A 25,871-nucleotide genomic window follows, 5' to 3' on the forward strand; every position below is an offset into this window, starting at 1 on the left:
CTTGCTTTATTACAACTAATACAATTGCAATTCCCTGTGCAAAATCACAGCAATATCCTGTAAAATATCAGGACAGGAAAGCTAATCTAGTGATTATTACCCCCCCCATACTCCACACCCCAACCACCACGACAGAGAAGTCCACGATCACCTCAACTATGAGCACAGAGTCTTCAACAGTGAGGAGTTCCTTAGGTCTAGAGAGCCAGCAGACCAGCCATTTTACAAGAAGGTATGATCCAAATCCTGGTCTGTCTGTTCACTGAGACGTCAATCTCTGTTTGACTTCTAACTTACAATATTTGGGGCAATGTTTTCTGTCCAGAATGTGATCCAATTTTGTCTTCTTTGCAGGTGTTGGACACGCACATCTTCCACTCATTCCTAAAGGATCGTCTAAACAGGAAGATGGACGCGTTCACATGTATGGAGCTGAGTACTCGGACAGAAGATTACAGGTGAGAGGGAAGATGAGTTTAGCATAAATATTTACCTTTAAACTAGTAAAAGTTTTTGACCTTGCAAATGGAATTGGATTTCAATTTGGTAAAAAAATACATGTATATCCTAGCACCAACACACTTGATTCAACTTCTCATCACCCTTTAGAATCAGGTGTGTTAGTGCTATGGCAAAAACAAAAATGTGCACCCCATTGGGTCCCCAGGACCAGGATTGGGAAACACTGCAGTACTGTATCTTCAAACGCACATCCCAAGTCCTTCCCTTCCCGGTATAAGCACAGCCTTTCCCCTGATGTCTGTCCTCGCTCCGGGGTGACATTTCCCCTAGGTACAGATCTAGGATCAGCTTCCCCTCCCCCAATCCTAACCTTTACCATTAGTTGGGAAATGCTAAACCGACCCAAGATCAGCATCTAGAGGCAACTTCACCCTCCACCTCTGGCCTCTTCCCCAGGCTGAGGTCCATGACAGAGTCTCCTCGGCGGCCCACCATGCAGGAGTTGGCCCGTAAATACACCAGCCCAGAGAGCCGGCTCAGCAAGAGGCTGGGGGCCAGCCTGCCCAACCTGGGGGAGAGTGGGGGGTCTCTGGTGGGGCCCCTCAGGCAGACCTCCTTCAAGAACATTCAGGTGGACAGCGGTAGGTTCAGGTGGACAGCGGTAGGTTCAGGTGGACAGCGGTAGGTTCAGGTGGACAGCGGTAGGTTCAGGTGGACAGCGGTAGGTTCAGGTGGACAGCTACGCGTATGAACAACAAGCCATAGAGACAGAGGACTCATCTTTGTATCGGTGCCATTGTAGCGTCTGTGATAGCATGGGCATTTTAAAGTTGTCCATTTTCTTAATTAGATGATTTCTCCCAACTTCTAGGAATCCCCACCCAGTTGACTACTTGGTGGAATGGTGGAAGCCCTTAATGCTAAAACGCGTTATATCCATGATGAGTCCTCTATCTCTGACAATAGGCACAACTTCGATATGTTTTCCAAAGTTGGCGAAATGTCGTGTGCGTCAACTTTTCTATCAGTGTATTTGTAACAACCTAACCAATGCGGAACTTGTATTTGATCAGATAAGCCTCAAGTAGCAAATTAGCAATTGCATTTATTTTTTGTTGTCCAAATTCTACAATCATTGACCTCCACACCAGAATTCTGCACTTTGGGCATATTTTTGTGGAGTAAAGCCTCCCGTTTTGTCTCTTCCTCTCTGCTACTACCATCGACAGGCGAATAATTAAACTCGGGGAGAGGCGGTGTGTGTGTGTGTGTGTGTGTGTGTGTCACTCATTTTGCCCTGGGGGCCGCAATCGTTCTTCAACGAGGTCCGGAGGGCCGCACTGGAAATGTATTATATATTATAAAAATAGTTTACAATGCTCCCTGACTGTCTAGTGATTTATTAGCCTTCTGGACTGTCAAGAAACCATTATCATTCTACACACTTTTGATGTGGTGAAATGGTTTACTCAAACCACTCGAGGACTGGATTCAACACCCCTGACAGAACTTAGAAATCCCTCATGAGCTTGGTTTAACTGTTGTACCCCATCAGAACCCAAAATACCACCTTGTTTTACTCCAATGTTTGTAAACAAATGAAATGTAAACAAGCACTCTATAACCGCAACATGGTTAAAAGTATAATTTGGATACCGTGGATGGTCGATCCTTGCATTCATAGCTCTGTCCATGAACTTGAGTGATCAAACATTTCTCCAGCCCTATCACTCAGCTTTTTACCGAAGCTGTGGTCGGGACAATGCTTTGTTATTGTTCCAATTGCTGATTGACCCTTTTAAAGGTTCCTCTGTATGAATGGATTTCATCTAAGAAACACTGACCTCAGTTCTTGAAACCTTTGTGATGGAACCCCATAGGTATGAAGTCTCCCCAGAGGCCAGTGAGATTCTTCAAGCTTCCTGAGTTCCCTCCTCCGCTGGCCTACCACTACGTCCAGAATTACTACCAGGAGATGATCACCCTCCTGGGCAAGGCCATCAGCGGGGCGGCCTCCGAGGACTCCTCTCTCCTGGCCCGCTATCACTACCTCAGGGGCTTCGTCAACACCGTGGCCGGTAAACGCCTGGACGCTCTGGAAGACTTCCAGAACCTCTACAAGACAGACACAGACATCTTCCCTGGCGAGCTGGTCAACGCGCTGGTGGACTCTCTACAGGAGGGCGAACAGGCTCTGGCTGACCGCCGACCTGAAATCAAACGCCTGATTAGTCGAGTGAAGAGGGACCATGAGAGGGAGCGGGCGCGCCATGTCGACCAAGGTGTCAAGCGGTTCCAACTCCCCAAAAAGCACATGCAGTTGGAGGACTTTGTGAGGCGCGTGCAGGAGTCTGGGATTGTTAAAGACCAGGGGACCATTCACCGGCTGTTTGAGGCTCTCACTGTGGGTAAGGAAGTCATACAGACTCCAAGCTTAGAAAGAGGGAAATAATGAGTGAGGGTAAAGGAGAGAGGGTTGTCGTTCTTGGTGGAGGTTTTCTTCTATGTTAGTTTGCAGTAGCCCCTTGTTGTATGGGACTCATCATGAATGTAATCCAATTGATAATAATACCTTACTACATGTAGAGTGAATGCCATGCTAATTCATCTGACTATTGAATCTGCTTAATTTCTTATCCTTTACCTGATCAGAATGTTGTAAGAGCAGCTTGGGTTGGCATGGTGGTGGTTCTGCGGTGAAGGCTTCTTCCCAGTCTATCTTTTACCTTGATTCCAATCTGGAGGGTAAGCATAGCATTATGCCCTGCCTGCTTGCAGAGTGTGCTGTGCCCAACTCCTACCTTGGTGTGTGGTGTGTGTGTGTTGCTTTGGCCTGTGTGTTCTGCTTAATCAACTATCCCTTCAGGTGTTAAATCTGAGAAGTGTTTGCTTTTAACATTAGTATCGCCTCAAACACCTCCTCACATAGCATTCATGGCTGACTAGTTAATATTTTCCTTCTGTGTTTTGAAGGACGAATAGCATTCCTCCTCTCTGTTCAATTGACTGTTACAGGACTCTTATCTTAAAATGGTACATTGGACTGTGAGTAGCCTCATGGAAGTGTGTTAAAGTGCCTCACATTTCACTACATAGGAGTCATACTGTGCACGTCCAGTAGGGCCAGGGACGATATCAGTATCGAAACAAAACATGAAGTGGATTTAACTTCTTTAGGAAAACGGCTCTAATGTTGGAAACAAACATCATTATGTTGTCATCCTGAGTGACATGTATTTATTTTCCAAGCTATAGAACACTATTTTACATACAGCAGGTTTTTAAAGAGTTTAGTCTGCTTTGTGTTTTCAATTTTGCCATGGAAAAATATTGTTATACTGTTATGGTCCTTTGTGTGAATCTCTTGCTCCAGTAAACCCAAACACCATGAACTTGCTCCACCAGCCAATCAAAAAAAGGCTGTTTAATGTGGTTCCTAATATTATAACTCCTTCCCCAACCCTGCTAGCTTATCACCTGTCCATTCTAGCTCATTGATTATTGTTTTGAATGGGAAACCTAGTTGAATCCCACCCAGTTTACAGTGAATGTAAACTGCTCCTATGGTTGCAAAACCCCTAACTCTAGACTGTCCCCTGCAGGCCAGCAGAAACAGGTGGACCCGGAGATTTTCCGTGTGTTCTACACCTTCTGGAAGGAGACGGAGGCCGAGGCTCAGGAAGTGGCCCTGCCGGCCTCGGCCTTGGAGCACCTGGAGGCTAATGAGTGTGTCTTCAAGCTGTCCTCTTCGGTCAAGACCAGCCACGGCGTGGGCAAGATCGCCATGACACAGAGACGGCTGTTCCTGCTGACCGAAGGACGACCCGGGTACATGGAGGTCACCAAGTTCAGAGACATTGAGGTGTGTTAGGACCTAATTGATCTACGTTACTACTACACTTTATGTGATATACTGTATATTATTTATGATACTATATATTTGTGTAGATATTACTACAGTATGTGAATATATTTAAGGCTCTCGGCTCCATAATGAAAACATATGTTTTATTCACTCCGTCGGGGTCTCAACTTACTGTTGGAATAGTAGAATACACAAGGTGCATTTAGAAATTTGGTTGTACATCACCAGTTTTTCTCTTGTCAATCACTGCTAGTCATTCAATTAGCCATGTCAGCTAACGTTTTTTACATTGGTAGCGGCCAGCTAGCTAAACTTAGTAATCATGGTTGAATTACTGGCTGGGGGGCCCCCATTGATTTTGTTGTCAGTCGCACTCAGATATCATATTAAAAACTGCAAACACTTCTCTCCACCGAATGGCAAAATGTGTAGAATTGTAGGAAATTAGCTGTAAAACATGGTGTATGCATGGGTACGCAGTTCAGATGTTTTGTGGCCCCCACCCCCATCAAAGTTGCCCATCCCTGCATTAAGCTATACAATAAAAGGAATGTTTGATGTGCTTATAGATGTAATCTATGCTCTGCAATGCAGCTAATGTAGACAACTAGATCTGTTTTTTAAAACACTATTTCATGTACTGTCATATCATTGAGAAACAGGACATTTTCCTGGCTCTATCCATGTTATGATTGCTTATAGCAAGTGTTACAGTGCGCTGTAAGTATGTCGTAAGGCACTATAAATACACTCATAAGGCTTTATACATGTGTACCATCATACAAAGTCTTACCAAATATGATATTACAAATATGAATGTCAAAGATGGTGTTAGGTGAATAATTGCTCCCAGATCTGTGGTCTTTACAACCATAGGAGTTGGCTATACAGCACAAACAGATCTGGGACCAGGCTAATGAATAACCGTTCGGCTTTTGTACTTCAGGAGGTGAAGATCTCCTCTGCTCCCTTCCTACTGCTGAGGATCCCGTCTCTGAAGATCAAGACCACCCTGAGGAAGGAGACGTTCGAGGTCAACCTGAAGTCAGAGGTTGACCTCTGGCACCTCATGGTCAAGGAGATGTGGGCTGGAAGGAAGATGGCCGACGACCACAAGGTAGTATGTCAAAATGTGACTGGAAACATTGTTAATCTCTCCGTCTCTGGGTGCGTGTCAATTTATATACATTTTTTTTCTCCTGAATTGTGCACTCGTTCACTACTTCCCACAATTCTAGGAATTGGATTGGTGAAGGCATGGGCCTTATTTCACCATACGTCTTATACTGTACTAGACATTTCCTTTCAAATCAGTAAATGGAAGTGAACAAGGACACCCTTGGGGTGGAAGGAGAGATAATTGGGACATAGCTTCTCTCTCTCTCGCTATCCTGCTCTGCATACGACTATGTATTGACGTATGGCCAGTATGTAACTACACTATAAAGGGAGTTTTTCTTTAGCAGCACAGATGGCCAACGTTAGCACTAAAACCTCTCTGGCAGATTGGACTCTAGCTCAGTGGGTGTGGTTGACATTCCATGTAAGAGGGGGAGCTATGGAGTTTCATATGGGCTTGGCTCTATTGTTCAGCCAGTCCAAAGTCTGCACTACTCTCCAGCCTTCAGTTTCCACTATTAAACTGCATGAAACAACATGGCCGCTTCTGGCCCCCTGCCCATCTCTCTTCATGTATTGTCGTCTTCTCTGTTATCACTGGAAAGACCGCATTTCCCAGGGTTAAGTTCCGTCTTTCTCTTTAATTAAGGCCTCATGCCCTGCTGCCTCCAGCTAGCCTAGCTCCGGATCTGTTTGTGCTGTCGTGGCATGACAATAACTACACTAGACAAGGAGTTGGTAAGACCGCACCAACAGATCTGGCACCAGGCTAGCCTCCCCCAACGCATGGTTCAGATGCCATGGAGTTACCGTAAGAGCCAGTTAGTCTGGTTACAAACTACTGGCCCTAGAGATATTTTGCTTTCTATTCCTCCTTTTCTCTTTTTCATGTTTCCGTCAGCATGATGTCATGGGAACAGACTCTTGTACATCTGGAGTATGCATAGAATGTGTGACGTTCATCATAATTCATATACATATGAATAGAATCTCAAATCTGCGTTGTTTCTCTCTTTTTCTGTCTCTCTCGCTCTTCCTCTCCTACTCTCTCCCTCTACCTCGCTCTCTCAGGACCCCCAATATATGCAGCAGGCTCTGACCAACGCCCTGTTGATGGATGCAGTGGTTGGCTGTCTGCAGTCACAAAAGGCCATTTTTGCTGCAACCAAGCTGGCACACTTTGACAGAATGAAACTGGAAGGTATGGCAACTGAGATATTTGTGGAACTATGAATTAGGTTTAAGCAGCTTGTCTCTCCCGAAGTTGATATTTTCACAGGGACAAAAAAGACACTGGAAAAACATCAGATCATACCAAAAAATCCCCAAAACATTTTAGATCATTTGAAATAAATAGCTTTACAGAAAGCACATGTTTATGAGTCTTGTTTCTCAGGAGATTTTTTTTTATTCATTTCAAACTTTTACCTCTGAGCTTTCTCTCCATCCTGAGCAGTCCCGCTGATGGTCCCTAAAACCACGTCAGAGACCCTGAAACACAAGATCAACCCTTCTCTGGACCTGACTAGCCCCCAGGCGGTGGATGTTCTGCTCTACACCCCAGGTAAACTCTCAGGCACGCTGTCAGTCATGACATCAGACACCATACCGTTCCTGTTCAACAAACTGCTAACACTACATATCTGTAGAATGATTTCCCAGTACTATAAACGCCCTACAGGATGCTCGGTAAATCAAGTAGGTGCTGCTGGTATTTCCCATTCAACACCACTTCAACCTAAACTCTCCTCCAGTCTAGGACATACCACGTACCCTTACACAGTACTCCTCAGGTCATGACTGTCATGGTAGTACACCTCAAATCTGTGTTCTGTAGTCGAGGTATTGCATGACAACAACACCTGAGTCATTTCTGTGTCCTGGTAACATATATCACACTCCAAGACATGGTTTTAAATACTATTTAATAATCGTTCAACTACTTTAAAACAAACAATCTGCCTTGAGTGCCAGGTGGGTGTGGTTTGCACTTTTGTGATTATTCAATTGGTTCCATTACAACAGGCAAGCGCAATCAAGCACAGCTAAAGTATTTTATTTTAAATGGTGTTTGAACCCAGGTCTGTCACACTCCCTACTGCTGCTTGGCCGGTGACGGTGACGGTGACAGTGTCAGGTTACAGGAGGAGGCTTGGCAGAAAGGGCCAGAGGCGTTTTTATTTTATTTCACTGCCTCTTAAACAATTAATGAGGCACAGCTTTTCCCAACGCATCACCACCAACCACTTCCTGTTGTGTTCCTTAGTTTCATCCTTAGTTTCATGCAGTGGTTACTGATAGTAGACTCCTATAGTAGTCACAATAGAATCACTGTGATTGTTCCTCCTACTCAAACCACAAATGTTTATATTACAGTTGAAGTCTGAAGTTTACATACACCTTAGCCAAATACATTTAAACTCAGTTTTTCACAATTCCTGACATTTAATCCTAGTAAAAATTCCCTGTCTTAGGTCAGTTAGGATCACCACTTTATTTTAAGAATGTGAAATGTCAGAATAATAGTAGAGTGATTTATTTCAGCTTTTATTTCTTTCATCACATTCCCAGTCGTTCAGAAGTTTACGTACACTCAATTAGTATTTGGTAGCATTGCCTTAAACAATTTAAACTTGGGTCATTAGTTTCGGGTAGCCTTCCACAAGCTTCCCACAATAAGTTGGGTGAATTTTGGCCCATTCCTCCTGACAGAGCTGGTGTAACTGAGTCAGCTTTGTAGGCCTCCTTGCTCGCACATGCTTTTTCAGTTCTGCCCACACATTTTCTATAGGGTTGAGGTCAGGGCTTTGTGATGGCCACTCCAATACCTTGACTTTGTTGTCCTTAAGCCATATTACCACAACTTTGGAAGTATGTTTGGGGTCATTGTCCATTTGGAAGACCCATTTCCGACCAAGCTTTAACTTCCTGACTGATGTCTTGAGATGTTGCTTCAATATATCCACATAATTTTCCTGCCTCATGATGCCATCTATTTTGTGAAGTGCACCAGTCCCTCCTGCAGCAAAGCACCCCCACAACATGATGCTGCCACCCTCGTGCTTCACGGTTGGGATGGTGTGCTTCAGCTTGCAAGCCTCCACTTTTTTCCTCCAAACATAACGATGGTCATTATGGCCAAACAGTTCTATTTTTGTTTCATCAGACCAGAGGACATTTCTCCAAAAGTACGATCTTTGACCCCATGTGCAGTTGCAAGCCGTAGTCTGGCTTTGTTATGGCGGTTTTGGAGCAGTGGCTTCTTCCTTGCCGAGCGGCCTTTCAGGTTATGTTGATATAGGACTCATTTTACTGTGGATATAAATACTTTTGTACCCGTTTCCTCCAGCATCTTCACAAGGTCCTTTGCTGTTGTTCTGGGATTGATTTGTACTTTTCGCACCAAAGTACGTTCACCTCTAGGAGACAAAACGCATCTCCTTCCTGAGCGTTATGACGGCTGCGTGGTCCCATGGTGTTTATACTTGCGTACTATTGTTTGTACAGATGAACATGGTACCTTCAGACATTTGGAAATTGCTCCCAAGGATGAACGAGACTTGTGGAGGTCTACAATTATTTTTCTGAGGTCTTGGCTGATTTCTTTTGATTTTCTCATGATGTCAAGCAAATAGGCACGGAGTTTGAAGGTAGGCCTCGAAATACATCCACAGGTACACCTCCAATTGACTCAAATGATGTCAATTGGCCTATCAGAAGCTTCTAAAGCCATGACATCATTTTCTGGGATTTTCCAAGCTGTTTAAAAGGCACAGTCAACTTAGTGTATGTAAACTTGAAATGAAACTGGAAATGTGATACAGTGAAATAATCTGTCAGTAAACAATTGTTGGAAAATGACTTGTCATGCACAAAGTAGATGTCCTAACCGACTTGCCAAAACTATAGTTTGGTAACAAGACATTTGTGGAGTGATTGAAAAATAAGTTTTAATGACTCCATCCTAAGTGTATGTAAACTTCTGACTTGAACTGTATATTACACAGACCTGTATTACACTATCTGACACAATGAGATGTTTGATTCTGACTTCTGTATTAATTTCACATCTTGAACATCTAACATCAATCGTTTGAATCAGCGTTGTTTTTCTCTGACTCATTTGTACGGTTCGTGTTTTGACTGGGCACGTCATAAGAAACATGCTCTAGTCTGCAAGGCTCTTCAGTCCCAGCACTCAGTGTAAAGGAGCCTGTGTCTTAACCTAGTGACATCACAGAACCAACAGCAGCTTCTTTGTTTAACACAGTGTCCCTTCTCCCTACTCCTTCCCCTGGTCCTCTCACAGACAGTGGTGTGTTTGTCTGAGCCTTCCCCCTGATTGGTCCATCTGTAACCAGTTAGAAGGGGGTATGGTAGTGGCCATGGTACGGGGCCTGGACATGACCCTCTAGGCCTGCGGTTCTCAGACTTCTTCTCGGAGACCCCCAAGCTGTTCCAGAGCTAGCACACCTGATTCAACTTGGCAACTAATCATCAAACCCTTGAATAGGTAAATCAGGGGAGCTAGTTCAGGGCTACAACAAACTTGTGAAACGTCTGGGGGTCAAGGTGGAGAGGTCTGAGAAGCACCGCTCTAGGCATTGGTAATAGTGCTGCGTCAGCACAGAGCACCATTGAAGTCCCAGCTCTCAGGGACTAAATGTAGGTCACTTATGTACCCTTGGACAGAGTCCAGATTCCCTCCTCCCTCCCTCTTGTTCTGTTCATCACTCCTCCCCAAGAAAGGGAGGATGTGACACATCAAGTTCTTTTCTTTTTCCTATTATGATTTGAAAAATAAATGTTAGGCCGTAAGAGGAAATGGAACAGCTAGGCTGAAGGTGGACAGATTTAGGTTGTATTCCATAATATGGATTGATGTCTGAAAAGTTCCATATGTGTGCCATTGTGTAACTAAATGTTAACACTTCTTCAGTGTGTGCGTGTGAGAGATGTATTAGAATATACGTATTTATTATAAATAAAGAATATTCAATGCATTTCAGCCTCAGCCTTCATCAGGGAATCTTTTTTTTTTTTTTACTTAACTGTATACAGTGCAGTCAAAGTATTCAGACCCCTTGACTTTTCCCACATTTTGTTAGGTTACAGCGTTATTCTAAAATTGAGGGAATTTTTTTATTAAATCAATCTACACACAATAGCCCATAATGACAAAGCGAAAACAAGTTTTTAGAAAAATCTGCAAAAAATAAAAACATTCCTTCTGTAAGTATTCAGACACTTTGATAAGAGACTCGAAATTGAGCTCAGGTGCATCCTGTTTCCATTGATTAACCTTGACATATTTCTACAACTTTATTGGAGTCCACCACCTGTGGTAAATTCAATTGATTGGACAAGATTTGGAAAGGCACACACCTGTCTATATAAAGTCCCACAGTTGACAGTGCATGTCAGAGCAAAAACCAAGCCATGAGGTCGAAGGAATTGTCCTTAGAGCTCCGAGACAGGATTGTGTTGAGGCACAGATCAGGGGAAGTGTACCAAAACATTTCTGCAGCATTGAAGGTCCTCAAGAACACAGGGGCCTCCATTACTCTTAAAATGGAAGAAGCTCTTCCTAGAGCTGGCAGCCCCGGCCAAACTGAGCAATCGGTGGAAAAGAACCCAATGGTCACTCTGACAGAGCTCCAGAGTTTCTCTGTGGAGATGGGAGAACCTTCCAGAAGGACAACCATCTCTGTGGCAGTCCACCAATCAGGCCTTTATGGTAGAGTGGCCAGACGGAAGCCACTCCTCAGTAAAAGGCACATGACAGCCCGCTTGGAGTTTGCCCAAAGGCACCTAAAGATTCTTAGACCCTGAGAAACAAGATTCTCTGGTCTGATGAAACCAAAATGTAACACTCTTTCCTGGATGCCAAGCGTCACATCTGGAGGAAAACTGGCACCATCCCTATGGTGAAGCATGGTGGTGGCAGCATCATGCTGTGGGGATGTTTTTCAGCGGCAGGGACTGGGAGACTACTCGGGATCGAGGGAAAGATGAATGGAGCAAAGTACAGAGATCCTTGATGAAAACCTGCTCCAGAGCACTTAGGACCTCAGACTGGGGTGAAGTTTCACCTTCCAACAGGACAGCTACCCTAAGCACACAGCCAAGACAACGCAGGAGTGGCTTTGGGACAAGTCTCAATGTCCTTGAGTGGCCCAGCCAGAGCTCGGACTTGAACCTGATCGAACATCTCTGGAGAGACGACGTTCCCCATCCAACCTGACAGAGCTTAAGAGGATCTGCAAAGAAGAATGGGAGAAACTCCCCAAATACAGGTACAGACTCAAAGCTGTAATTGCTGCCAAAAGGGTTTAAACAAAGTACTGAGTAAGGGGTCTGAATACTTATGTAAATGAGAATCTTTTTTTTTTTTGCTCCGTTTTCTAAAAAACAGTTTTTGCTTTGTAATTATGGGCTATTGCATGTATGTTGAGGGGGGAAAAAACAATTGAATCCATTTTAGAATAAGGCTGTAACGTAATAAATTGTGTGAAAAGTCAAGGGGCCTGAATACTTTCCAAATGCACTGTAGTTACCATCTCTACTAGTCAAGCCATGAGCTACTTACTGTATTTGAATCAGACCTACAGTATATAGACTTTTTCAGCATGTGAGAAATATTCTGCCATGCTTGTAGGACAATAGATGCATAGAAAATGCAGATACAGGGGTTCCTGCATTCAGCAATATTTTTGTTGACATTCTCAGGCCAGCTGGGCGTGTCGTCTGACTCTGAGGGTGATGGGAACCCCAAACTGTGGTGTGCCCTGAGTGATGGGAAGGTGGTGGTGTTTGATGCAGCCAGCTGGTCCATGCAGCAGAACCAAGTCCAAGTGGGAACTTCACGAGTGGTAAGGCTGTGGATGTGGAATGGGGATGGGACCACTATTTTAAAGGAGTAGGCAAATTGAAGGGAGGAGGACAATTTATAGAATTATCAAAAAGCAGTAGTAATTCACTTACTACATTTAGTCATCTTCTTCTTGGTCCCGTTTGGCTATATTTAGTGTTCGTGTAGATGAAAATAACTCAAGGGATTCTGCTGACCCCTGGTGGGTACAGTATGTTATGACTGAAATTACCTGCTTGGACCTGCTTCCTATGTTTTTGAAATGGTACGGTTTTAAAATGGTGTTTTATGTCTGAAATGTCTTGGTGCCATGGTTTGAAATAGGCAGGCCACCTGGTTTGAAATGGGCAAATGTTTTGTTGTTTTGTCCAGAACTGCATGCTGGGAGTGGACCGGCAGCAAGTGTGGATTGGCACCCAGGATTCAGTAATTTACATAATCAGCACCCGCAGCATGTCCTGTAACAAGCAGCTGAGAGACCACCGCAGTGAGGTCACAGGGCTGTCCCTAGGGGAACGCAGCGAGAAATACAGGTGAGGGGTGACAATGACATGCAGTTGAAAACTATCCGGCTGGCTTAAACTTAAACATTTACAGTAATGTTGATTAATGAACACTGTCCTTGTAAAATTAAATGTAATATAGTGAAGTAACATTAACATACAGCTACTACTGGCATCATATCCATAGAGAGATGGTTTTTTAGGACCGCATGATAACGGCGGCAATGAGCAGTCCCAGCTCGAAGTAAAATTGTTTTAAGTATAACATCCTTTCTTTATGCCTGGGTCGTGTACATTAGGCACCAAAAGGAGGACAACGGACTGAAGCAGGGAGCGACTATCTGAATGTGTCCAATATGAAATGCTCTTTCCAGTTTAAAAAACATTTTGCTACTGTGTGCCACACTAAACACGACCCTGCTGATTTTTCCCTGTGGTTATTAGTAACATTAATCTTTACCTGAACATGTATTCCCTGTTGCAGCCCAAAGGTGGCATACTCCTGCAGTGCGGAGGGTACAGTGATGGTGTGGGACGTGTCCACGTTACAGGTCAGGAAACAGTTCCGGGTCTCCTGCGACCGTCTCCAGTCCGTTCAGCTCTGCAATGGAACCCTATGGTGCTGTAAGTACATGTACAAGCATAAAAATAGGGTACTTAAAGTGACTTCTGGCTGTACTATACTTCTGTATATATTTTTTTATTTTACCTTTTATTTAACCAGGTAGGCCAGTTGAGAACAAGTTCTCATTTACAACTGCGACCTGGCCAAGATAAAGCAAAACAATGCGACACAAACAGCAACAGTTACACACGGAATAAACAGACATACAGTCAATAACACAATAGAAAAGTTTATGTACAGTGTGTGCAAATGAGGCAAGATAAGGGAGGTAGGGCAATAAATAGGCCATAGTGGCAAAATAATTACAATATAGCAATTAAACACTAGAGTGATAGATGTGCAGAAGATGAATGTGCAAGTAGAGATACTGGGGTGCCAAGGAGCAAAACAATAAATACAGTATGGGGATGAGGTAGTTAGATGGGCTATGTACAGGTGCAGTGATCTGTGAGCTGCTCTGACAGCTGGTGATTAAAGTTAGTGAGGGAGATATGGGTCTCCAGCTTCAGTGATTTTTGCAGTTCGTTCCAGTCATTGGCAGCAGAGAACTGGAAGGAAAGGCAGCCAAAGGAGGAATTGGCTTTGGGGGAGACCAGTGAAATATACCTGCTGGAGCGCGTGCTACGGGTGGGTGCTGCTATGGAGACCAGTGAGCTTAGATAAGGTGGGGATTTACCTAGCAAAGACTTATAGATGACCTGGAGCCAGTGGATTTGGCGATGAATAGGAAGCGAGGGCCAGCCAACGAGAACATACAGGTCGCAGTGGTGGGTTGTATATGGGGCTTTGGTGACAAAACGGATGGCACTGTGATGGACTGCATCCAATTTGCAGAGTAGAGTGTTGGAGGCTATTTTGTGTATGACATTGCCGAAGTCGAGGATCGGTAGGATGGTCAGTTTTACAAGGGCATGTTTGGTAGCATGAGTGAAGGATGCTTTGTTGCGATATAGGAAGCCGATTCTAGATTTAATTTTGGATTGGAGATGCTTAATGTGAGTCTGGAAGGAGAGTTTACAGTCTAACCAGACACCTCGGTATTTGTAGTTGTCCACGTATTCTAAGTCAGAGCCGTCCAGAGTAGTGATGCTAGACGGGCGGGCGGGTGCGGGCAGTGATCGGTTGAAGAGCATGCATTTAGTTTTACTTGCATTTAAGAGCAGTTGGAGGCCACGGAAGGAGTGTTGTATGGCATTGAAGCTCATCTCGAGGTTAGTTAACAGTGTCCAAAGAATTGCCAGAAGTATACAGAATGGTGTCGTCTGCTTGGAGGTGGATGAGAGATGACAGATGCATTCTTAATGATTGTTTTAATAATTGTGATTTGGGATTGTTATTCCTCCTACATCATTCAGGTGCCAGAGACTGCATTATGGAGGTGTGGAAAAACGGAATGTTACATCGCAAGATCTGCCTTCCCGAGCAGCTCTGTGGCTCCCCAACTGCCTTCAGCAGCTTCCTGCTCTACCATGAGGTGGGTAGTGTCTATGGTCATAGAGATATACAGTGCATTTGGAAAGTATTCAGACCCCTTGAATTTTTCCCAAAAAATCTCCCCCTTCATCAATCTTCACATGATACCCCATAATGACAAAGCAAAAACACATTTTTAGAAATTTGAAAAGCTGAGATATCACATTTTACAGAAGTATTCAGACCCTTTACTCAGTGCTTTGTTGAAGCGCCTTTGACAGTGATTACAGCCTCGAGTCTTCTTGGGTATGACGCTACAAGCTTGGCACACCTGTATTTGGGGAGTTTCTCCCATTCTTCTCTGCAGATCCTCGGGATCGGGTTCAAGTCCGGGCTCTTGCTGGGCCACTCAAGGACATTAAGACACTTGTCCCGAAGCCACTCCTGTGTTGTCTTGGCTGTGCTTAGGGTTGTTGTCCTGTTGGAAGGTGAACCTTCACCCCAGTCTGAGGTCCTGAGAAGAGTTTCATCAAGGATCTCTCTGTACTTTGCTCCGTTCATTTTTCCCTCGATCCTGACTAGTCTCCCAGTCCCTGCCTCTGAAAAACATCCCCACAGCATGATGCTGCCACCACCATGCTTCACCGTAGGGATGGTGTCAGGTTTCCTCCAGACGTGAAGTTTAGCATTCAGGCCAAGGAGTTCAATCTTGGTTTCATCAGACCAGAGAATCTTGTTTGTCATGGTCTGAGACTCCTTTAGATGCCTTTTGGCAAACTCCAAGCAGGCTGTCATGTGCCTTTTACTGAGGATAGGCTTCCGTCTGGACACTACATTAATGGCCTGATTGGTGGAGTGTTGCAGAGATGGGAGAACCTTCCAGAAGGACAACCATCTCCACAGAGGAACTGTGGAGTGACCATCTGGTTCTTGGACATCTCCCGGGCACAAGGCCCTTCTCCCCCGATTGCTCAGTTTGGCCGGGCGGCCAGCTCTAGGAAGAGTCTTGGTGGTTCCAAACTTCTTCCATTTAAGAATGATGGAGGCCATTGTGTTCTCGGGGACCTTCAGTGCTGCAGAAATGTTTTGGCACCCTTCCCCAGATCTGTGCCTCGACATAATCCTGTCTCGGAGCTTTACGGCCAATTCCTTTGACCTCATGGCTTAGTTTTTGCTCTGACATACACTGTCAACTGTGGGATCTTATATAGACAGGTGAGCTTTTCCAAATCATGTCCACTCAATTGAATTGACTACAGGTGGACTCCAATCAAGTTGTAGAAACTCTCAAGGATGATCAATGGAAACATGATGCATTTGACCTCAAACATTTCTAAAAACCTGTTTTCGCTTTTTCATTATGGAGTATTATTGTTTGTAGATTGAGGGGAAAAAATTATGTAATCAATTTTAGAAGGCTGTAACATAACAAAATGTGGAAAAAGTCAAGGTGTCTGAATACTCTCCGAACGTACTGTGTGTGTATATATCTCTATCCATCTATCTATACACATATACTGAGTATATAAAATGTTAAGAACACCTGCTCGTTCCATGACATAGGCTGACCAGGTGAAGCTCTGATCCATTATTGATGTTACTTGTTAAATCCACTTCAGTCAGTGTAGATGAAGGTGAGGAGACAGGTTAAAGGATTTGAGACATGGATTGTGTGCCATTCAGAGGGTGAATGGGAAATACTAAATATTTAATTGCCTATGAACGGGGTATGGTAGTAGTAGGTGCCAGGCACACCTGTTTGTGTAAAGAACTGCAACGCTGCTGGGTTTTTCATGCTCAACAGTTTCCCTTGTGTATCAAGAATGGTCCACCACCCAAAAGACATCCAGCCAACTTGACACAACTTTAGGAAGCATTGGAGCCAACATGGGCCAGCATCCCTGTGGAATGCTTTCGACACCTTGTAGAGTCCATGCCCTGACGAATTGAGACTGTTCTGAGGCCAAAAGGGGGTGCAACTCAATATTAGGAAGCTGTACCAAATATTTGCTCTACTCGGTGCATAGTCACAAAGGCAATTCAGTCGATATAAAACACTAAAATTGTCCTCCTTTTTGAACAACCCCACATGTGTGGGTGTGTGTGATGAGCTGAAATAGAAGATCCCTGAAATGTTCCATACGCACATAAAGCTTATTTCTCTCAAATTTAGTGCACAAATTTGTTTACATACTTGTTAGTGAGCATTTCTCCTTTGCCAAGATAATCCTATGCCAGGTGTGGCATATCAAGGAGCTGATTAAAAAGCATGATCATTACACAGGTGTACCTTGTGCTGGAGACAATAAAATGTGCATTTTTGTCACAACACAATGCCACAGAAGTCTCAAGTTGAGGGAGTGTGCAATTGGCATGCTGACTGCAGGATTGTCCACCAGAGCTGTTGCCAGAGAATTGAATGTTCATTTCTCTACCATAAGCCGCCTCAAACGTTGTTTTAGAGAATTTGGCAGTATGTCCACCCGGCCTCACAACCGCAGACCACGTGTTGCCACGCCAGCCCAGGACCTCCACATCTAGTTTCTTCACTTGCGGGATCGTCTGAGTCCAGCCACCCTGACAGGTGATGAAACTGAGGAGTTTGTCTGTCTGTAATAAAGCCCTTTTTTGGAGGAAAACCTCATTCTGATTGTCTGGGCCTGGCTCCCAAGTGGGTGGGTATGGTAAAAGGCAGAGGTGGGATCAAGTCATTGTTTTACAAGTCACTAGTAAGTCTCAAGCCTTAGCACTCAAGTCCCAAGTGAAGACGGGCAAGTCCGAGTCAAGTCTCAAGTTCTAAATAATGTGCTCTTCACCAAATGTAATACCATTTCATATTTTTAACAAGAGTAATAGTTAGTATATTAAATTTACGCAAATCATGAATGCTTTTAAAAATATATTTATTGTTTTCCAAATAAACGTAATATTTCCATGGAAATAAATGAAATTACCTGCTTGTCAATATGACAACAAAAACAAAATATTGTAGTGCTCTCTCCTCTCTCCAGATACCTAAAACAACCCTGCCATAAAGTTACAATAATTTATTAAAAGGTACATCAAACAACTGCTACTGAACTTCAAGTAGGCCTACAATTTGAACACTGGCCTGAATATCTGTGGGGAAAAAATACAGTTCCAAAAGATGGGAGATAAAACCTGCACTGCAACCCCCCCATATAGCGATCGACTATCGAGGATCGCTATGGGGCTCAATCGGGCGACGTAGGCTTGTACAATCGCCCAACCTTAACACACACACACACACACACACACAACCTCTCTGTGTGTGCTTACTGTAGGCTAATGTATGTCAATGGTTTTAGGAACAGCAGTTGTAGCTCAATCTTAGTGCAATGATTAGGTGCATCTTTCCAAGGGCTCCGTCTGAATTCACCTGCCGACGTTCCTCTGCACTGCCACACAACTTTTTCTCCGTTGGCACAGTTTCATTTGGCTGCGGTCCGATTCAAACTGTAATCCGTTAAATGAAGTTGATGCGCTGTTGATGCGCTGCACACTTTTTTTTAAATAGCATAATTTTTTATATTTGGGCTTGGGGAGGGTATCAAGTCAGTTCGAGTCAAAAGGCTCAAGTCCAAGTTAAGTCACGAGTCATTGGTGTTAAAGTCAAAGTCGAGTCGCAAGGCTTATTTATTTATTTTGTATTTTTTTTTTTGGTCAAGTCTAAAATCATCAATGTGACTCGAGTCCACACCTCTGGTAAAAGGTGCCAGGCGCACCGGTTTGAGTGTGTCAAACTGAGGCTAGTGAAATGCGTATATACACTGCTCAAAAAAATAAAGGGAACACTAAAATAACACATCCTAGATCTGAATGAATGAAATAATCTTATTAAATACTTTTTTTCTTTACATAGTTGAATGTGCTGACAACAAAATCACACAAATAATCAATGGAAATCCAATTTATCAACCCATGGAGGTCTGGATTTGGAGTCACACTCAAAATGAAAGTGGAAAACCACACTACAGGCTGATCCAACTTTGATGTAATGTCCTTAAAACAAGTCAAAATGAGGCTCAGTAGTGTGTGTGGCCTCCACGTGCCTGGATGACCTCCCTACAACACCTGGGCATGCTCCTGATGAGGTGGTGGATGGTCTCCTGAGGGATCTCCTCCCAGACCTGGACTAAAGCATCCGCCAACTCCTGGACAGTCTGTGGTGCAACGTGGCGTTGGTGGATGGCGCGAGACATGATGTCCCAGATGTGCTCAATTGGATTCAGGTCTGGGGAACGGGCGGGCCAGTCCATAGCATCAATGCCTTCCTCTTGCAGGAACTGCTGACACACTCCAGCCACATGAGGTCTAGCATTGTCTTGCATTAGGAGGAACCCAGGGCCAACCGCAACAGCATATGGTCTCACAAGGGGTCTGAGGATCTCATCTCTGGCGAGCACATGGAGGGCTGTGAGGCCCCCCCAAAGAAATGCCACCCCACACCATGACTGACCCACCGCCAAACCGGTCATGCTGGAGGATGTTGCAGGCAGCAGAACGTTCTCCACGGCGTCTCCAGACTGTCACGTCTGTCACATGTGCTCAGTGTGAACCTGCTTTCATCTGTGTAGAGCACAGGGCGCCAGTGGCGAATTTGCCAATCTTGGTGTTCTCTGGCAAATGCCAAACGTCCTGCACGGTGTTGGGCTGTAAGCACAACCCCCACCTGTGGACGTCGGGCCCTCATACCACCCTCATGGAGTCTGTTTCTGACCTTTTGAGCAGACACATGCACATTTGTGGCCTGCTGGAGGTCATTTTGCAGGGCTCTGGCAGTGGTCCTCCTGCTCCTCCTTGCACAAAGGTGGAGGTAGCGGTCCTGCTGCTGGGTTGTTGCCCTCCTACGGCCTCCTCCACATCTCCTGATGTACTGGCCTGTCTCCTGGTAGCGCCTCCATGCTCTGGACACTACGCTGACAGACACAGCAAACCTTCTTGCCACAGCTCGCATTGATGTGCCATCCTGGATGAGCTGCACTACCTGAGCCACTTGTGTGGGTTGTAGACTCTGTCTCATGCTACCACTAGAGTGAAAGCACCGCCAGCATTCAAAAGTGACCAAAACATCAGCCAGGAAGCATAGGAACTGAGAAGTGGTCCGTGTTCACCACCTGCAGAACCACTCCTTTATTGGGGGTGTCTTGCTAATTGCCTATAATTTCCACCTGTTGTCTATTCCATTTGCACAACAGCATGTGAAATGTATTGTCAATCAGTGTTGCTTCCTAAGTGGACAGTTTGATTTCACAGAAGTGTGATTGACTTGGAGTTACATTGTGTTGTTTAAGTGTTCCCTTTATTTTTTTGAGCAGTGTATTTTTTTCTTATATTATTATATCAAATGGAATAATGATGAGGATCAAAGATCATACCCCCAAGACATAGTAACCTCTCACCATATCTGTAATCATGGTAGCTTCCACATCTACTATTCTTATTTACAATAAAAGTGACTACAAAATGACACTATGCATTATTTACCATTCATTTCTATTGGGCGCATAATCAAACAAAACCAAATTAACTTCAAATGTATCCAACAAGTTTGTAGAGTCACAAGCTTGATTAACAACCTGCGGGACACTATTCAACAGCCAGTGAAATAGCAAGGCGGCAAATTCAAAACAACAGAAATCTCATAATTCAAATTTCTCAAACATACAACTATTATACCCCATTTTAAAGATACACTTCTCGTTAATCCAACCACATTGTCCGATTTCAAAAAGGCTTTACGGCGAAAGCATAGCATTAGATTATGTTAGGACAGCGCCTAGACAAGAAAAACCACACAGCCATTTTCCAAGCAAGGAGAGGCGTCACAAAAACCAGAAATACAGCTAAAATTAATCACTAACCTTTGATCTTCATCAGATGGCACTCATAGGACTTCGTGTTACACAATACATGTGTGTTTTGCTCGATAAAGTTAATATTTATATCCAAAAACCCCATTTTACATTGGCGTGTAATGTTCAGAAATGTTTTGCCTCCCAAAACCTTCGGTGAATGAGCACATCAATTTACAGAAATACTCATCATAAACATTGATAAAATATTCAAAGAATTATATATACACTTCTCCTTAATGCAACCGCTGTGTCAGATTTCAAAAAAGCTTTACGGCGAAAGCAAACTTTGCAATCTGAGTACAGCGCTCAGATATCAAAACAAGCCATACAGATACCCGCCATTTTGGAGTCAACAGAAATGACAAAAATGACATTATAAATATTCACTTACCTTTGATCTTCATCGGAATGCACTCCCAGGAATCCCAGTTCCAGAATAAATTTTTGTTTTGGTCGATAAAGTTTATCTTTATGTCCAAATACCTCCATTTTGTTTGTGCGTTTTAGTCGAGTAATCCAAATCCACTGTGCTCGCGCAGTGAATTCAGACGAACAGTCAAAAGTTATATTACAGTTTGTAGAAACATGTCAAACGATGTATAGAATCAATCTTTAGGATGTTTTTATCATAAATCTTCCATAATATTCCAACCGGACGATTCCTTTGTCTTCAGAAATGAAAAGGAACACAGCTAACTCTCACGTGAGAGGCGCATGATTGAGCTCATGTCATTTTCTCAGTCATCTGATTCCAATGGCTCTTTTTCTCTCCCCATTCACAGTAGAAGCATGAAACAACGTTCTAAAGACTGTTGACATCTACTGGATAGGGAATCACTTAAACTACAAACCTCAGATTTCCACACTTCCTGGTTGGATTTTTTCTCAGGTTTTTGCATGCCATATGAGTTGTGTTATACTCACAGATGTCATTCAAACAGTTTTTTAGAAACTTCAGAGTGTTTTCTATCCAAATCTACTAATAGTATGCATATCCTACCTTCTGGGCCTGAGTAGCAGGCAGTTTACTACGGGCACGCTTTTCATCCGGACGTCAAAATACTGCCCCCTACCCCGATGAAGTTAAGTCATTGCATGCTAGGAATATGGGACCAAATACTACACTTTTGACTACATTATTTATAAGAATCTTTAGGGGTGTCCATTTTTAATCCTACCTTTGTTGAGGGAAAAAAAGTCTAACCTCGTAAACCAAATCTTTCTCTGAGCAATTGTATTAGTGTAAAATAATATAATTTCCTTTTTTTGTTGTGTACAATATAGCTCAATTTATTTTATACATTAATTATTGTTTGTCTTTTATCAAGGGTGTCAATCATTTCGGACCCCACTGTAATGTACATAGAATGTCATAGTTTTACATACAGCCTACTGCGATCCGTGAGGTCTGGGCTACTTTGACATGGTATGGGGGAGTGATGATTGGAGCCGTGTTGTATACCGTACGTGTTTCAGAGGGAGCAGCTGTGGACGGCCTGTATAGACGTAGGGGAGCTGTGTGTGTGGCACCTCAGGGAGCCCACCAAGCCTTTCCAGAGGATCCAGCTGCCTGACTGTGCAGGCGTCACCTGCCTTATCAAGGTCAAAAACCAGGTGAGATTGTCTGTCTGTAGACTGCACTGTAGGAGGAAAATGAGTGTGCTTCTACTCTACTGTAGTTTCTATAAGATGGCATTGCTTGGGTACTCCACTGGATTAGTTACATTACTTAGTTCTGCATTAAGGTATTATGTGAAAGTTTAACCTAGGTTTAAAGTATTAACAGGCCCAAATCACCATGGGTTCCCTTTCCCGCTCCTTTCCCGCTTTTTCATATGTTTTTTAAAATACTGACTAGATCTTTCATATCACAATGCACTCTGACATGTCAATTTTCAATTCAGCATGTCTTAAAACCAGAAATGAGATGTGTCCTTTATGGTGATGAAACCTAATCTGTTAACCGGTCCTGTCAGATCTGGGTTGGGGGCCGAGGGTGGAGTTCGGGGAAGTCCAGGGGGAAGATCTACGTAGTGGATGCCCAGCGACACACGGTGGAGAAGGAGCTGGTAGCTCACACAGACTGTGTCCAGGCACTGTGCTCCGCAGAGGACCGCTATGTGCTGAGTGGGGCAGCCCGTGAGGACGGGAAGATAGCCATCTGGAAAGTGGAGTAACCTGAGTGGAAATTCAATACTGCCCCCTGGTAGCTGGGGGTCAGAACAGGATCGTGTTCATTAGGCACCAAACGGTAGAAAACGGACTGAAACAGGAACTTGTTCAATAAGAAACGCTCATTTTTGTTAACCATTAAATTGTTTTGCTAAGGTGTGCCCTAATAACCCAGGTGATTATGAACAGTTGGGAAATAAACTCTTGTTGTGATTTGTGACTGCCTGTGGATGGATGACCAACCCAAAGTTCACCTGATTGCATAGGATTTACTTTTATTGCTGGAATAATCTTTCCAACCTATCGTTTTTAAACATGTATCTTATTGTTTATGTTAAAGGGAAACTATTTAGGTATTTGTTTCATTAGTCCATTGTTGATATGATCCCAACATGTTTTGAATATCAGAAATACATTTTTCAAGATATATAACTTAAAAAATACAGAAATACTGCTGGTGTGATGCATTTTTGGACTACATCAACAATAGACTAATGAAGCAAATACCAAAACACTGTTTTGGGTGTCATTTACCTTTTAAGCAGTACACTGCTTTTTGTATTATTTACATTGGAGGGACCTTAGATGTTATCTTTTTATATTGGAATGCTTCACAGGTTTCTCACATCCAAATAAGTATTTCATATTTAATGTATGTGCTTTCTCTTCTAAATATGTTTTTGTATGTGTAATACACTCAACCCAAACTATGCATTTTAGTATTATTAAAATGTTTAGTAATGCAGACTTGTATTTGTCTCAGTCTTCATGTAACATGACACAAACTACTTCTAACATTTTAAATGAACAACTGAAATATTATCCATAAATATTAGTGTTCCTTGTATATTCTTTATAGTACAGTATATTGTTTTGTAATATGCCTTTTGCCACCAGGGGGCAGTACAGCATCCTCTATTACATTTTAATTCACATCCCAGAACTGTCTTCTGTAAACTGTTTCTGTAGGCTACATGTCATGAGATTGACATTGTAATGACTGAAACGAAATACTTTAATTTCTCTATATAGCGATTTGGTGGAACAAGGTTCCCCTTTAACATCAGGACAGCTGAGTCCCTGCCCATCTTCTGAAAACGCCTGAAAACCTACAGTACCTTTTCAAAAAGTATTTTGATTCATCACACAGCACAACAACAATATTCAGCTATACTAACATTTTTTTTTTTTTTTTAATCTTGAGGATTATGACATTTTAACCCACTTGGCCCATATATAATCAGATGTAGTAATTTGGCTGCCTTCATGCAGTAGTCTTCATTCAGATTTGTATTAAATCCCGTTACGGTGGCTACAGGCAAGCCCGTATCTACATCATCTGAGAATCCTTTCATTAATCACACCAGCAGATGGCAAAATCATCAAAGTCATCATCCAAATGCCAGGGTATTCCAATTTTTATTCTCTAACTGTTGCCAGCCTTACAAATATAAATCCCTCTCCTCTCTGTGTTCATACAATGCAGCACAGAAACAATCACAGAACACATTTTAAATCCAGCTGTAGATTAGAGACTGGGGATTTTTAAAAACAATGTTTTTTTCCACAAATTGGGATGTACCCAATGGGTTTCAAATGCCATTGATTTTTGGTCATAACTACAACTTTGCTATGAGTTGTAGTAATTGAATCCAGGGACGTCTAAGACCCTTTGAGGTTGAATCTATAAGACTAGGATTACATTACACATGGGCCCTGTTGAATCAAGCATCTATACATATAGTCAATTAGCAGACACTCCTATCCAGAGCGACTTAGTTGCAATTAGGGTTAAGTGCCTTTTACCTAGTACCTTGGCCAGTAACCGAAAGGTTACTGGCCCAGTGCAGGTAGCTACTGTGGGTAGGCTACCTGCCACCAACCCTCAGACTGGGTGACAGCAATAAGATTAGTCTAACACACATCATGACATCATTTATACACAACACACGTACAGTATGTAACAGGAAGACTCTGCCCATCACAGGCAGATATCAATTCCCAGAAGAAGTATTGTGTGTGTGGGCTGGTAATGGCTAGAGTGGAATAAATGTTAAGTTATCAACATCAAACACATGGTTTCCATGTGTTTGATACCATTCCATTTGCTCCGTTCCAGACATTATTATGAGCCATCCTCCCCTCAGCAGCCTCCACTGTTCCCTACACAGTGCACTACTTTAAATCTGGGGCCTTGTCAAAAGTAATGCACTATATAGGGAATAGGATGCCATTTGGGACCGAGCTACTATGCAGAGTAAGGTCTGGTTGATGGTCATATAATGTTTCATATATAGTGTTTTTTTTTATTTTTTAAAGTTCAGACTTTATTTGTATTTACAGTAAAAGGCCATGAAATATTGAAGATGAAAATTACCTAGCGAAACTGCATTACCAATTTACCAAACCATTATGGAAGATGGCCTTGGGAGCACCATTGTCCTGACTTGGGTCTCTTGTCATTTTTCTGTAAACCTGTTTTCTGTAAATCATGAGGATTGGATGATTCCCTATGCCAAGGGTTACTCCGTTTGGAAGTTTTCCAAGCTTTTATAACTCACAGTATGTGGGTGTTTTCAACATTGTGAGTGGGTGATTGTGCATGAGGAATAGGAATCTGTCTCTTTATGAGTCCGTACAGAACGCTGCTGAGTGAACAACCACTTGCTATCGGCAGAGAGGGATGGATGTATGCACAGTATGTGGCAGTTGAATCGAGAGGGGTCTTTATTATGTGTTTGCCAAATGGATGGAACTCTGCTACCATATCTACTGTATACCGGTATCCGTTCCTTCCATTTGATAGGCAAAATAGTTGGCTACGGTAAATGTCATCTGTACATAGTGGCAAGGAAAAGTATGTGAACCCTTTGGAATTACCTGGATTTCTGCATAGCTTTGTCATGAAATTTAATCTGATCTTCATCTAAGTCACAACAATAGACAGTCTGCTTAAACTAAT

The 25,871-nt window shown here is 43.2% G+C and overlaps 1 protein-coding gene across 6 annotated transcripts in view; it reads left to right on the forward strand.

Moving 5' to 3' along the window:
• dennd3a (DENN/MADD domain containing 3a) overlaps positions 1–23,656 on the forward strand; it is a 42,483-nt gene extending 18,827 nt beyond the window's left edge. For 4 of the 6 annotated variants that reach the window (XM_029734885.1, XM_029734888.1, XM_029734886.1 and 1 more), the window contains 15 exons: positions 136–232; positions 355–458; positions 919–1,103; positions 2,343–2,870; positions 3,115–3,207; positions 4,065–4,324; positions 5,274–5,444; positions 6,518–6,647; positions 6,903–7,010; positions 12,176–12,318; positions 12,690–12,850; positions 13,305–13,444; positions 14,801–14,919; positions 22,214–22,351; positions 22,714–23,656. In XM_029734885.1, coding sequence (XP_029590745.1) covers positions 136–232; positions 355–458; positions 919–1,103; positions 2,343–2,870; positions 3,115–3,207; positions 4,065–4,324; positions 5,274–5,444; positions 6,518–6,647; positions 6,903–7,010; positions 12,176–12,318; positions 12,690–12,850; positions 13,305–13,444; positions 14,801–14,919; positions 22,214–22,351; positions 22,714–22,914 — 2,578 coding nt within the window. In that variant the 3' untranslated portion in view covers positions 22,915–23,656. The remainder of the gene's footprint in view (positions 1–135; positions 233–354; positions 459–918; positions 1,104–2,342; positions 2,871–3,114; positions 3,208–4,064; positions 4,325–5,273; positions 5,445–6,517; positions 6,648–6,902; positions 7,011–12,175; positions 12,319–12,689; positions 12,851–13,304; positions 13,445–14,800; positions 14,920–22,213; positions 22,352–22,713) is intronic. The other 2 variants (XM_029734889.1, XM_029734890.1) reach the window with 1 other exon arrangement.
• The last annotated feature ends 2,215 nt before the right edge of the window (positions 23,657–25,871 follow it).

This window comes from Salmo trutta, chromosome 36 (genome assembly GCF_901001165.1).
Source record: "Salmo trutta chromosome 36, fSalTru1.1, whole genome shotgun sequence".
Taxonomy (NCBI): Eukaryota; Metazoa; Chordata; class Actinopteri; order Salmoniformes; family Salmonidae; genus Salmo; species Salmo trutta.